Raw genomic sequence first — 15,531 nt, 5'->3', positions numbered from 1 at the left:
GACCGGTCGATATATAAATTCTCCCACACACACACACACAAACTTCCACCCACCCCCAGACCACACACACCTTTACACACACACCTCCTCCCCCCCTCACACACACCATTCTACCACGTGTTCCAAAGTTCCTGGCTCTCCCAGTGTGGGTCTCATTAGGGAAGTGTTGGGGATGCTGGGGCTTGGGCTTACGTAAGTGTGAGCGTGCCGCTCCTGGTGCCTGCCACAGGGCTATACTAAGTCCCAGCTGCAGGAGCCGCTCACAAGGCAGGAATCTTAATGACACATGCACCCCAGTCCCTGCCAGAGAGGAGCCATCCATCCCCCCTCTGGACTCTTTGGACTGGGACTGGAACAACGGGGTCCTGTCCAGTATGGGGGGGGAAACGTTTTGAAACGGTGAGGCGTTAGGTTCTATAAGAAAGCAGATTTTAGTTTTCGGTTGCTTAAGGTTTTGCGACACCCTGCCCTACTGAACTCTTCAGAAACCCTCCCCAACGGAAGGCAAAAGATAAACGCAGTTAAATATAAAGAGAAACACAGTCAAATATAACTCTTGTCAGATGTGAGGAGGTGATGTCATAGAGCGTTGGCGACAGCATTCACAGGAGTTGAGTTAAATCCCCGTTTTGAATGAGAGTCCCTTGCCCCCCCCCCCCCCCTGTTGTTCCTCTGTCCCCCATCAGATCGAAGCCTTCCAGCACATGCAGCACTTTGTCCAGGGGATGCAGCAGCAGGCCCAGCATGCCATCGCCGCCGAGGACCAGCAACACAAGCAGGAGCTCCACAAGCTTATGGCCAGGTCAGGACTCCTACCACAACTACATTAGGGGGGAAAAAACTAATGTTTTTATTGCAGTGTGTGCTTGAATTCATTTATATACACACACCTTTTCCCAGCCCTCATGTTCTCTCTCACCTAAAAGGGTCACGTACAGAGAGCTGTGCTCTTTCTCCATGACCGTGACCCAACCCTGGTCGTAATACTCCTCCACTCCCTCCCTCGCTCCTTGTACTGGCATTTAGTTTTGCAAACCCGGACAAGTTTAGTCTCTTTTCATTCTACGCAATCACTCACCCCTCAGCCAACGGGCATCCAGGAATCCAGCTACTTATCTTCAACCAAATGTGGCATTGTGTCCACGGGTACTGGAAACCAGGTGTGTCTCTGGCAAGCGAGAACTGTCAGCACCTGGCTGGGCCTACACCCACACCACAGCCCAGCATGTCCCATACTGGCCGGGTGTTGCCCTCTGCCTCTTCACCCTGTCTCCTGTCACATTCTACCATCTTCACCTCTTCTCTCTGTAAGAATAGTTGGTGTTTTGACACAAAATGGCTGCCCAACTACACCTTCAGCGTACGAATGCTGAGCAATGGCAGTGGACGAGTAACATGAGCAGCTGGTCCTGGATCTGTGCTGTGGTTTAGCCTGACGGCCAAGGTTAGAACTGGGGATGGACAAGCTGAATTGAGATCAGTTATGGGCAGAAAGGGACTTTCTCTATTCCTGTTGGAAGCTCTTCCCATTTGCAACAACACCCTTTTTTGCAATGCTCCCAATCACCATTGCTCGTCGCATGTATTTTTGTTTTGTGCTTGTGTATACCGTCAACGGATGAAATATAGAAAGACTCACGTTTTCAGAATGCCTCTACAAGACATGATAGCCTAAGGAAATTGTTTGTATGCTTGACGGGCCCATGAAAATACTTCCAGCACGATTCCCCAAACCCCATTCCCCAAAGCGCTCTCCTTCATGGAGCGGACTTCAAATGTAGCGCCCGAGGGAATCTCAGAGGCCAGCTATTTTGGGGAAAGTTTACTTCTGACACACCAGGTTTTGTGTGTGTTTATGTGTGAGGTTTTACTCAGTAAAATACTGTGTTTCACGTTAGCCTCCAAATGAACACAAGCAGGGGTAAAAAAACAGTGCTTGAGCTTTATGGGTTGAATGTATTGAAACTTAGGTCAGCAGACGAGCCTACTTACAGTAAAAGGTACGGTTAAAAGGCTTCTCTTAGACACGCACACACACACAGGAGACGAGCCTTCTTACAGTAAAACACTCATCTTAGAGGCACACACACAATGCACACAATATACATACCTCATCATTCTTATAAGGCAACAAGCTAACAGGAAACCAGGAAAGGAGTGTTTCATACCTGCTGTTGCACTTCCAGATTCTAGTTGTCTGTGGAATGGTCGTCTCCACTGTTTTCTTCCAGACGTGCTGACACACTTTCCTGCAAATGGGTTGGCACTGTGGAATGGCGTACACCTGGTCTGTACACCCACACACACACATACACACACCACCATTTTCCATCCCCGAAAGAATTCATTGTAATTTCAGCGATATGTATTTGCATGTTACGACGCAATGATCATGATAAGACCTGCAATCTCCGGTCTGAGGTTCTGTGGTAACAGAGAAGCACTTCTGGCACTAGTGGTTCTCCCATGCAGATGGTTTTCCTGTGTTTTTCCCTGAAGCATTTTGTCAGAGGTGACCTGAACCAGTACTGTATTTTCACATGGAAAAAGCACTCCACAGCGTTACGCAATACTAATGGATCATTTATTAGAAGTGCTCTCTGGAAACGGGTGCAGCGTACAGTTAGGAGCTGAGGGACGGATGGCTGCGAATTCTTCGCCAGTTCCTGGTCAGACGTGTTATAAACCAATCACGAGCTTGGCCCATGTAAATCAAACACGACTCGATTATTTGGCAGTTTGCCTCGCGTGTCTGCGTTTTTTTTATGATGATTGATATAGCAAGCACAACCACTGGGAAGACCGACCACGAGGCAATGTTCCCTCACACTCACCACCAATATAAAACATCGAAAATCACTTAATTGATGCCAAAACCTTTCAGTAGCTAATGCGCCACTGCTTTTAGTAATGACGCCTAAGTATGATAAATGTCTTTGCGCAATTTCCAAGTTTTCCCATCATTCTCTTCTATTTTAAGGGGCTGCACTAGTACTGCGTTGAACATCCATTGCCAACTCCCCCAGACAACTTGTGATGACAGCGAGCACAGTGTATAAGATAACTTCCCCAACAATCTTTTAAAATTGTTACCACAGAACAAAAAGTTAAAGTTAAAGGTGGATTCAGTTAATATCCATTTTCTCCAGAAGTGTCCCACAGATCTTGGCCTTAGGCCTAGGTAAGCATGTCAGTGGCCATACAAGGCAATAGAGGGTAGAGAGGTGTGTGTGGACGAGCCTGGCATTAGAGAGGGGAGATGGACTGCCAGGAAACACCACCTGGAAAGCGTTCATCACACTAACTAACTAGTGTAACAGACTTGGTGTAAGAGCTTCATCTCACATACCAGCCCTTATAGCTGTTGACATGATTGTGTGTTGCTAAGGAAATTTATCGGACTCTGATGCAGCCCTGGGCCCGTATTCACAAACGTCTCAGAAAAGGAGCGCTGATCTAGGACCAGGGGGCTCATTTATCAACCGTGTGTAAATTCCGTACTAAATTCTGACATGCGTGGAGATCCTAGGATTTGCATGCGTCACAAATGATATGCGTTTATCAAACTGTCGCAGGCAACATATACTGTCGCACATGTTTTCATTGATAAATCAGAGCCATATTACATTTGTGCAGTGATGAACAAGCGCTATAATCTCGCCTGGAAAACTTCCTCCGTTCAGCTTTTATGGTAATAAAAACGCCCTCATTTGCTGTATGATTTGGAGGAGATGTTGGAACTGGGCCATGATCATTCCTAAAAGAAAGCGCAATGGCAAATGTTATCACATTTCTGTAGAGGAGTGGACAGAATGTTGCAGTGACTTTTCCAAACAAAAAATGCATGCTGCCTAGCGAGTGCCACAACACTGGCCGCACATTCTGCAAGATTGATTGTCCTTTAAGTAAATGCTACAGCCCACACTTCTCACTTCTATGCACTTCTATGCAAAAGATACATTGTTTATCAATACATGATTGTGTGTCTCCTACCTTTGGTATAGGATCTGAAATTAAATAGGCTAGGATATGATGTCGTGCTCCTAATCCTATCACGCAGCAATACTGTAGCCTACCCATACTGTCACATACTGTCAAGGCTACCGGTCTATTTACTTTCGAGCGTGCTTGGCTATTGTATTAGTGATTGATAAATGGTAGCCTACTTTCTGTTGTGTAGTGGAAATAATACAATTTAAAATACCAACGGCAAATGCATATTTTATCATTAGGCCTACGTTTTAATGTTTTTATTAGCCTACCATTATTAGTATTCCTGTGCATCAAACACCACCTATTTCCCCCAAAGGAACAGTAAGCCCATTTGCTTGCTATACAGTTGATCAACCTTCTGGTGATTTGCGTGGAGATACGCACACTTTCCTGTCAAGTTCAACATTTTATAAATACCAACCTTTGCGGGAAAACTGCACGCATGGTTTTGAGTATTTTTTGTGCTCATGCAACTTCATAAATGAGGCCCCAGGTACTAAGTGTCCATATAAAGGGTCTCAAGAGTAGGAGTGCTGATTTAGGATCAGTTTTGCCTTTCAGATCACAAACAAATAAAATTACATGGATAGGAGGGAACCTGATTCTCGAACAGCACTCCTACTCTGAGACACTTCACGAGCGTGGGCCGTATTCTGCTGACGATCTATATAGTGACCAAGACTGTCTCTCCCTATCCCTCTCTCTCTCTCCCCCTCAATCCCTGCTTCCCTCCTTTCCTAGGTGCTTCCTGAAGCTGGGTGAGTGGCAGCTCAGTCTTCAGGGAATTAACGAGAGCACCATCCCCAAAGTGCTGCAGTACTACAACCACTCCACGGAGCACGACCGCAACTGGTACAAGGTCAGTGACCCTCTCACGTTTAACCACTCCCCTCCAACCCCTGTCACTCCCATCAGCATTCACGCTGTGGACCTCGTGCTGACTCCTCCATTTACTTAACATACGGTTTGTATGTTATTAGAGACATGAGTTGATTTGAAAGGAACCACGGGCACCTTTGAGCTTGTATAGGCCCATGCCCACACTGCAGGAAAGCCACGCTCTTCCTCTATTGAGAGCTCCCCCCTCACATCTCTCAGTAGCTTCTTACATAACAACTGAGAACATGATCGACATCTGTTTAGACCCAGAACATTCCCCAGAGGGCCGGACTCCTCCAGGACATCTCACGCATCCATCAGTAAACCGGAAACGAATTGGCTAACGGACTGGAAGTTGATGTGATAAGTGCGATAACATTAGTTCAAACATATGTTTCGACGTGTAGACTTTATGTCTTATAATATATATTTTTAAATATATATATTTCTTCACCTGGCATACCTTTTTCCGCAGGCCTGGCACGCATGGGCGGTGATGAACTTTGAGGCAGTGCTGCACTACAAGCACCAGAACCAGGGCCGGGACGAAAAGAAGAAGAAGCGCCACGTCAGCGGCACCAGCGCAAATAGCGAGGCCAGCAACAGCGACAGCGAAGTAGACAGCACCGAGCACAGCCCTGTGCCCTCGCCGGGCCAGAAGAAGGCCAACGAGGTGAGGGCGGCGGCCATCTTAGATTCTCCTTCACCATACTCGTCCACTAACGCTAACCAGCCCTTTCGCTATTCACTCCCGGACAAATTTTGAACTAACTTGACAGACCTGTGCTTCAAATGTTGCATAAATCACAAGTTTATGTCAATGGGAGACATTGAGAGAATGTTTGAGTTAGGACTATGACTGAATGCCTTGCTTGCTGAAATCAAGGTACAATCATTTGCAATTCTTCCTCTTCCTCATTCTCCCTCTTGTTGTTTGGCGAGTTCAGGACCTCTCCAAGACATTACTCCTCTACACGGTTCCTGCTGTCCAGGGCTTCTTCCGCTCCATCTCCCTCTCCAGAGGGAACAACCTCCAGGACACCCTCAGGTGAGTCTTCACATGGGGCCAGGGCCTATATTCACAAAGAGTCTTAAAAGGACACTCTTACTGACAGTTATGGCTGCTTGGCGTGATGTATTGTTGTCTCTACCTTTTTGCGCTGTTGTCTGTGCCCAATAATGTTTGTACCATGTTTTGTGCTGCTACTATGTTGTGCTGCTGCCATGTTGTTGTCATGTTGTGTTGCTACAATGCTGTGTTTTAATGTGTTGTTGCCTTGCTATGTTGTTGTCTTAGGTCTCTCTTTATGTAGTGTTCTGTTCTCTCTTGTTGTGATGTGTGTTTTGTCCTATATTTTTATTTTATTTATTTTTAATCCCAGCCCCTGTCGCCGTAGGAGGCCTTTTGGTAGGCCGTCATTGTAAATAAGAATTTGTTCTTAACTGACTTGCCTTGTTAAATAAATCCCTTTTTCTAAATCCATTTTAGATCATAATGAATAAGATTAGATGGACAGGGAGCACCTGATCCTAGATCAGCACTCCTACTCTGAGATGGCCAGTAGTCTGAAAGCCCAAACCGATAGACGCTGAGTTGAAATATGTGGAGAGGAAGCCCTCTGGTGGCAGAGAGAAGAGCTCCAATTCCAATTTGTGTCGTTGCACGCATTTTATTGCTTGGTGTCAATTTGTTTTGCTTCGAATGCGGTTTGAAATTATTTTTATTTTATTTTCGTCTGAACCTGTCAATAAAGATGCAATGGATACAAGAGACTGTTTTTGACATGATGCTGTTTTCTTTCTCCAGGGTCCTGACCCTCTGGTTTGACTATGGACACTGGCCTGAGGTCAACGAGGCACTGGTGGAGGGTATCAAAACCATTCAGATAGACACCTGGCTACAGGTACGCATCTCACATGCATGTTTTTGGTTTGCTTTTATTGTTCTGTCCATTGTGATAAGGGTACTAGAAAACTGAATTATTCCCAAGGGCCATGTTGGTTTTGGGCCATGAATCATCCATGAGATAGTCATTCAAGAAAGTCTCTTACAGGACGATAGTAACTGAATAGTAATTCCGCATTGCATTGCTCCGGGGTGTTAACAAAATGAAGTCTCCCTCTCTTGCCCCCTCGTCTGCAGGTGATCCCCCAGCTGATTGCCCGCATCGACACTCCGCGTGCTCTGGTTGGCCGCCTCATCCACCAGCTGCTCACCGACATTGGGCGCTACCACCCCCAGGTAATGACATACTGCTGGCACCCAGGCTAGGAGCGATGGCCTAGGACGCATATCTCTGAACTGGTATTGCGTTGATTAACTCTCCCTCCCTCTCGACCTCTCCCCCGCTACCCTCTTCTAGGCTTTGATCTATCCGTTGACCGTGGCCTCCAAGTCAACCACCACTGCCCGCCACAATGCTGCTAACAAGATCCTCAAGAACATGTGTGAGCACTGCAATACACTGGTCCAGCAGGCGATCATGGTACGTGATTCCTGTCGGTGTACGCACTCTACCTCACGGTACAGCTAGCAACAAGTGGTTACAGTCTGTTTTACCATTTAGACATACAGAGCCTTCAGAAAGTATCCCCTTGACTTATTCTACAATTTGTTGTGTTACAGCCTGAATTTAACATTTGGATAAGTTCAGGAGTAAAACATTTACTTAATAAGTTGCAAGGACTTAATATTGTTTAACATTGGTAGATGGGTAATAAAAAAAGCAGGCTTTGAATATCCCTTTGAGCGTGGTGAAGTTGTTACGGTAATTACTCTTTGGATGGACAATGTCTACACTGTATTTCTGATAAATTTGATGTTATTTTAATGGACAAAAAAATTGCTTTTCTTTCAAAAACAAGGAAAATTCTGAGTGACCCCAAATTTTTAGACGGTAGTGTGTGTATATATATTTGCAAAAAAAGATATGGGGGTTGGAAGTGATGCAGACAATTACACTGATGGAAGCTACAATCTATCTGCAATATTAAAGCTGATCTACCCCCTAAAAAAAATATATATAATACAGGTGTCTTTCCTAACTCGGTAGCAAGAGAGGACGGAAACCGCTCAGGGATTTCACCATGCCAATAGTGACTTTAAACAGTTAGAGTTTAACGGCTGTTATAGGAGAAATCTGAGGATGGATCAACATTGTAGTTACTCCGCAGTACTAACCTAATTGACAAAGAAGGAAGCCTGTACGGAATAAAAAATATCCAAAACATGCATCCTATTTGCAACAAGGCACTAAAGTAATACTGCAAAAAATGTGGCAAAGCAATTAAACTTTTTGTCCTGAATACAAAGTGTTATGTTTTGGGCATATACAATACAGTACATTACTGAGTACCACTCTCCATATTTTAAAGCATAGTGGTGGCTGCTTCATGTAATGGGTATGCTTGTAATCGTTAAGGACTGGGGAGTGTTTCAGGATAGAAAATAAACTGAATGGAACCTAGCACAGGCAAAATCCTAGAGGAAAACCTGGTTCAATCTACTTTCCACCAGACACTGGGAGATTAATTCACCTTTCGGGAAAATAACCAATAACGCAAGGCCAAATCAACACTGCAGTTGCTTACCAAGAAGACGGTGAATGTTCCTGAGTGGCCGAGTTACAGTTTTGACCTAATCTACTCGAAAACCTATTGCAAGACCTGAAAATTGTTGTCTAGCTATGATTAACAACACATTTGACAGAGCTTGAAAATTTTTGAAAAGAATAATGGGCAAATGTTGCACAATCCAGGTGTGGAAAGCTCTTAGAGACTTACCCAGAAAGACTCACAGCTGATTCTACAGAGTATTGACTCAGGGGTGTGAATACTTATGTAAATGATATATTTCTGTATTTCATTTTCAATAAATCTGAAGAAAATGTACCTGTTTCCGAAGGCATGAGTCACTTCCTGTCTCCCCAGGTGAGCGAGGAGCTGATCCGGGTGGCCATTCTGTGGCACGAGATGTGGCACGAGGGCCTGGAGGAGGCCTCCCGCCTCTACTTTGGCGAGCGCAACGTGAAGGGTATGTTCGCTGTGCTGGAGCCCCTTCACGCCATGATGGAGAGGGGCCCGCAGACCCTCAAAGAGACCTCCTTCAACCAGGTCCGTCTTTTGTTTTCTTTTGTCTTTTTTAAAGACATGTTTATAGTCTTTATTTTGTAATGTATTTTTTCTTCTTTTTAACATTTCATTTACCAAGTTACAATGATTGACAAATGTGCAGAAATCCCATGTAGATGTCAATTGGAGACATTGAGGAAGTGTATGAGTTGAAAGTTAGGATTAGTCCCGCAGTCAAATGACCAATTGACAATGCTGTGTAGTGCTCTTTGACCTGGATTATTGGTAAATGGCTGGACAGGTGAAGTGAATTGGCTGCGGTTCTGTGTGTTATGACAGGCCTACGGGAGGGACCTCATGGAGGCCCAGGATTGGTGCAGGAAGTACATGCGCTCGGGCAACGTGAAGGACCTGACCCAAGCATGGGACCTGTACTACCACGTCTTCAGACGGATCTCCAAGCAGCTACCACAGGTGAGAGAATCACACCAACCTACTCACACTCTGCTCAAGTCAGTTTGGGCTGTCTCCTAACGTAAATCCTACACTGAGGCCAATTGGAGACCTGCCAGTCTTTGTCTGAATTCAAGAATCTCTCTCCTCTTCGGAATCAGCCCTTTGTTGGTTGTGCCAGTTTAAAAACTAAAGCATTCAGTGAAAGGAGTCAAGTTGGCTCACAACCAGTTATGTGTGGGTAGTGTACATTGCTACATTCACATCTTTCTTCAGAGCTATGAGATTTTATTTTGCTACTCTTGTTAAGGCCCACGTTCATTTATCCCTTGACACTGTAAGCTGATATATCTAGGTCATGTCAGCATCCTGAAACAATGCAACCCATTCAGCGATGATACTGAAGTGGCTGCTAGTGGAAAATAAATAGCGCTTCCTAGGTGTTGCGTCTGTCTCAGTTGTTGTTCCAGGTTAAGCCAAATGCATTCTCATCGCTACAGTATTTCACTGTAATAGGCCAACAATAGCAAAACTCCTTCAGAGTCAAGTGAAAAGAGTACACCAGTGGGTAGTTTTGTATCCTTTATTTATACAGGTGAACCCATTGAGATGAGACGCCTTTCCTATGAGGACCTGTCTAGACAGTGCACGAGCAAAAGAGACAGACGGTTAAAGTGGTGACAGTGAAAGACGGAGTGAGAGACTGAAAGAGGCAGATTGACGGTTGGAACACGGCACAATGAACCCTTTCATCTGCCAGTAATCTGATCTCCCTCCTCTCTCTCTCTCCCCTCATCTATCCATTATTTTATCCATTGATCCCTCCCCCATCCATTCCTTCCTGTGTCCCAAGCTGACCTCCTTGGAGCTGCAGTACGTGTCCCCCAAGCTGCTGATGTGCAGGGACCTGGAGCTGGCCGTGCCGGGGACCTACGACCCCAACCAGCCCATCATCCGAATCCAGTCCATCGCCCCCTCGCTGCAGGTCATCACCTCCAAGCAGCGGCCGCGTAAACTCACCATCATGGGTAAGACAACCACATAGTCTCCGAACAATGCCCCCCCAGATTCACCTACATGGGTAAGACAACCACATAGCCTCCGAACAATGCCCCCGCAGATTCACCTACATGGGTAAGACAACCACATAGTCTCCGAACAATGCCCCCGCAGATTCACCTACATGGGTAAGACAACCACATAGTCTCCGAACAATGCCCCCGCAGATTCACCTACATGGGTAAGACAACCACATAGCCTCCGAACAATGCCCCCGCAGATTCACCTACATGGGTAAGAGAACCACATAGTCTCCGAACAATGCCCCCGCAGATTCACCTACATGGGTAAGACAACCACATAGCCTCCGAACAATGCCCCCGCAGATTCACCTAGATGGGTAAGACAACCACATAGCCTCCGAACAATGCCCCCGCAGATTCACCTACATGGGTAAGACCACATAGCCTCCGAACAATGCCCCCGCAGATTCACTTACATGGATAAGACAACCACATAGCCTCCGAACAATGCCCCTGCAGATTCACTTACATGGGTAAGACAACCACATAGCCTCCGAACAATGCCCCCACAGATTCACCTACATGGGTAAGACAACCACATAGTCTCCGAACAATGCCCCCGCAGATTCACCTACATGGGTAAGACAACCACATAGCCTCCGAACAATGCCCCCGCAGATTCACCTACATGGGTAAGACAACCACATAGTCTCCGAACAATGCCCCCGCAGATTCACCTACATGGGTAAGAGACAACCACATAGTCTCCGAACAATGCCCCCGCAGATTCACCTACATGGGTAAGAGACAACCACATAGTCTCCGAACAATGCCCCCGCAGATTCACTTACATGGGTAAGAGAACCACATAGTCTCCGAACAATGCCCCCGCAGATTCACTTACATGGGTAAGACAACCACATAGTCTCCGAACAATGCCCCCGCAGATTCACTTACATGGGTAAGACAACCACATAGTCTCCGAATAATGCCCCCGCAGATTCACTTACATGGGTAAGACAACCACATAGTCTCCGAACAATGCCCCCGCAGATTCACTTACATGGGTAAGACAACCACATAGTCTCCGAACAATGCCCCCGCAGATTCACCATCATGGGTAAGACAACCACATAGTCTCCGAACAATGCCCCCGCAGATTCACCATCATGGGTAAGACAACCACATAGTCTCCGAACAATGCCCCCGCAGATTCACCTACATGGGTAAGACCACATAGCCTCCGAACAATGCCCCCGCAGATTCACCTACATGGGTAAGACAACCACATAGCCTCCGAACAATGCCCCCGCAGATTCACCTACATGGGTAAGACAACCACATAGCCTCCGAACAATGCCCCCGCAGATTCACCTACATGGGTAAGACAACCACATAGTCTCCGAACAATGCCCCCGCAGATTCACCTACATGGGTAAGACAACCACATAGTCTCCGAACAATGCCCCCGCAGATTCACCTACATGGGTAAGACAACCACATAGCCTCCGAACAATGCCCCCGCAGATTCACCTACATGGGTAAGAGAACCACATAGTCTCCGAACAATGCCCCCGCAGATTCACCTACATGGGTAAGACAACCACATAGCCTCCGAACAATGCCCCCGCAGATTCACCTACATGGGTAAGACAACCACATAGCCTCCGAACAATGCCCCCGCAGATTCACCTACATGGGTAAGACCACATAGCCTCCGAACAATGCCCCCGCAGATTCACTTACATGGATAAGACAACCACATAGCCTCCGAACAATGCCCCTGCAGATTCACTTACATGGGTAAGACAACCACATAGCCTCCGAACAATGCCCCCACAGATTCACCGACATGGGTAAGACAACCACATAGTCTCCGAACAATGCCCCCGCAGATTCACCTACATGGGTAAGAGACAACCACATAGTCTCCGAACAATGCCCCCGCAGATTCACCTACATGGGTAAGAGACAACCACATAGTCTCCGAACAATGCCCCCGCAGATTCACTTACATGGGTAAGAGAACCACATAGTCTCCGAACAATGCCCCCGCAGATTCACTTACATGGGTAAGACAACCACATAGTCTCCGAACAATGCCCCCGCAGATTCACTTACATGGGTAAGACAACCACATAGTCTCCGAATAATGCCCCCGCAGATTCACCTACATGGGTAAGACAACCACATAGTCTCCGAACAATGCCCCCGCAGATTCACTTACATGGGTAAGACAACCACATAGTCTCCGAACAATGCCCCCGCAGATTCACCATCATGGGTAAGACAACCACATAGTCTCCGAACAATGCCCCCGCAGATTCACCATCATGGGTAAGACAACCACATAGTCTCCGAACAATGCCCCCGCAGATTCACCTACATGGGTAAGACCACATAGCCTCCGAACAATGCCCCCGCAGATTCACCTACATGGGTAAGACAATCACATAGTCTCCGAACAATGCCCCCGCAGATTCACTTACATGGGTAAGACAACCACATAGTCTCCGAACAATGCCCCCGCAGATTCACTTACATGGGTAAGACAACCACATAGTCTCCGAACAATGCCCCCGCAGATTCACTTACATGGGTAAGACAACCACATAGTCTCCGAACAATGCCCCCGCAGATTCACCTACATGGGTAAGACCACATAGCCTCCGAACAATGCCCCCGCAGATTCACTTACATGGGTAAGACAACCACATAGTCTCCGAACAATGCCCCCGCAGATTCACTTACATGGGTAAGACAACCACATAGTCTCCGAACAATGCCCCCGCAGATTCACTTACATGGGTAAGACAACCACATAGTCTCCGAACAATGCCCCCGCAGATTCACTTACATGGGTAAGACAACCACATAGTCTCCGAACAATGCCCCCGCAGATTCACTTACATGGGTAAGACAACCACATAGCCTCCGAACAATGCCCCCGCAGATTCACCTACATGGGTAAGACAACCACATAGTCTCCGAACAATGCCCCCGCAGATTCACCTACATGGGTAAGACCACATAGCCTCCGAACAATGCCCCCGCAGATTCACCTACATGGGTAAGACAACCACATAGTCTCCGAACAATGCCCCCGCAGATTCACCTACATGGGTAAGACCACATAGCCTCCGAACAATGCCCCCGCAGATTCACCTACATGGGTAAGACCACATAGCCTCCGAACAATGCCCCCGCAGATTCACCTACATGGGTAAGACAATCACATAGTCTCCGAACAATGCCCCCGCAGATTCACTTACATGGGTAAGACAACCACATAGTCTCCGAACAATGCCCCCGCAGATTCACCTACATGGGTAAGACAACCACATAGTCTCCGAACAATGCCCCCGCAGATTCACTTACATGGGTAAGACAACCACATAGTCTCCGAACAATGCCCCCGCAGATTCACTTACATGGGTAAGACAACCACATAGTCTCCGAACAATGACCCCGCAGATTCACTTACATGGGTAAGACAACCACATAGCCTCCGAACAATGCCCCCGCAGATTCACCTACATGGGTAAGACAACCACATAGTCTCCGAACAATGCCCCCGCAGATTCACCTACATGGGTAAGACCACATAGCCTCCGAACAATGCCCCCGCAGATTCACCTACATGGGTAAGACAATCACATAGTCTCCGAACAATGCCCCCGCAGATTCACTTACATGGGTAAGACAACCACATAGTCTCCGAACAATGCCCCCGCAGATTCACTTACATGGGTAAGACAACCACATAGTCTCCGAACAATGCCCCCGCAGATTCACTTACATGGGTAAGACAACCACATAGTCTCCGAACAATGCCCCCGCAGATTCACTTACATGGGTAAGACAACCACATAGTCTCCGAACAATGCCCCCGCAGATTCACTTACATGGGTAAGACAACCACATAGTCTCCGAACAATGCCCCCGCAGATTCACTTACATGGGTAAGACAACCACATAGTCTCCGAACAATGCCCCCGCAGATTCACTTACATGGGTAAGACAACCACATAGTCTCCGAACAATGCCCCCGCAGATTCACTTACATGGGTAAGACAACCACATAGTCTCCGAACAATGCCCCCGCAGATTCACCTACATGGGTAAGACAACCACATAGTCTCCGAACAATGCCCCCGCAGATTCACCTACATGGGTAAGACCACATAGCCTCCGAACAATGCCCCCGCAGATTCACCTACATGGGTAAGACAACCACATAGTCTCCGAACAATGCCCCCGCAGATTCACCTACATGGGTAAGACCACATAGCCTCCGAACAATGCCCCCGCAGATTCACCTACATGGGTAAGACCACATAGCCTCCGAACAATGCCCCCGCAGATTCACCTACATGGGTAAGACAATCACATAGTCTCCGAACAATGCCCCCGCAGATTCACTTACATGGGTAAGACAACCACATAGTCTCCGAACAATGCCCCCGCAGATTCACCTACATGGGTAAGACAACCACATAGTCTCCGAACAATGCCCCCGCAGATTCACTTACATGGGTAAGACAACCACATAGTCTCCGAACAATGCCCCCGCAGATTCACTTACATGGGTAAGACAACCACATAGTCTCCGAACAATGCCCCCGCAGATTCACTTACATGGGTAAGACAACCACATAGCCTCCGAACAATGCCCCCGCAGATTCACCTACATGGGTAAGACCACATAGCCTCCGAACAATGCCCCCGCAGATTCACCTACATGGGTAAGACAATCACATAGTCTCCGAACAATGCCCCCGCAGATTCACTTACATGGGTAAGACAACCACATAGTCTCCGAACAATGCCCCCGCAGATTCACCTACATGGGTAAGACAACCACATAGTCTCCGAACAATGCCCCCGCAGATTCACCTACATGGGTAAGACAACCACATAGTCTCCGAACAATGCCCCCGCAGATTCACTTACATGGGTAAGACAACCACATATTCTCCGAACAATGCCCCCGCAGATTCACCATCATGGGTAAGACAACCACATAGTCTCCGAACAATGCCCCCGCAGATTCACCTACATGGGTAAGACAACCACATAGTCTCCGAACAATGCCCCCGCAGATTCACCTACA

General features: G+C 47.2%; 1 protein-coding gene across 2 annotated transcripts in view; it reads left to right on the top strand.

Moving 5' to 3' along the window:
• Positions 1-15,531, top strand: part of mtor (mechanistic target of rapamycin kinase) — a 134,837-nt gene that overhangs the window by 107,878 nt on the left and 11,428 nt on the right. For both annotated transcript variants that reach the window (XM_071371596.1, XM_071371595.1), the window contains exons 37-46: positions 687-802; positions 4,735-4,852; positions 5,348-5,545; positions 5,820-5,920; positions 6,680-6,776; positions 7,016-7,114; positions 7,236-7,358; positions 8,803-8,985; positions 9,283-9,417; positions 10,250-10,424. In XM_071371596.1, the coding sequence (XP_071227697.1) occupies positions 687-802; positions 4,735-4,852; positions 5,348-5,545; positions 5,820-5,920; positions 6,680-6,776; positions 7,016-7,114; positions 7,236-7,358; positions 8,803-8,985; positions 9,283-9,417; positions 10,250-10,424 (1,345 nt within the window). The remainder of the gene's footprint in view (positions 1-686; positions 803-4,734; positions 4,853-5,347; positions 5,546-5,819; positions 5,921-6,679; positions 6,777-7,015; positions 7,115-7,235; positions 7,359-8,802; positions 8,986-9,282; positions 9,418-10,249; positions 10,425-15,531) is intronic.

The sequence above is a fragment of the Salvelinus alpinus genome, chromosome 28 (genome assembly GCF_045679555.1).
Source record: "Salvelinus alpinus chromosome 28, SLU_Salpinus.1, whole genome shotgun sequence".
In the NCBI taxonomy this organism is placed as follows: Eukaryota; Metazoa; Chordata; class Actinopteri; order Salmoniformes; family Salmonidae; genus Salvelinus; species Salvelinus alpinus.
This window is presented reverse-complemented; position numbering and strand designations above follow the sequence as displayed.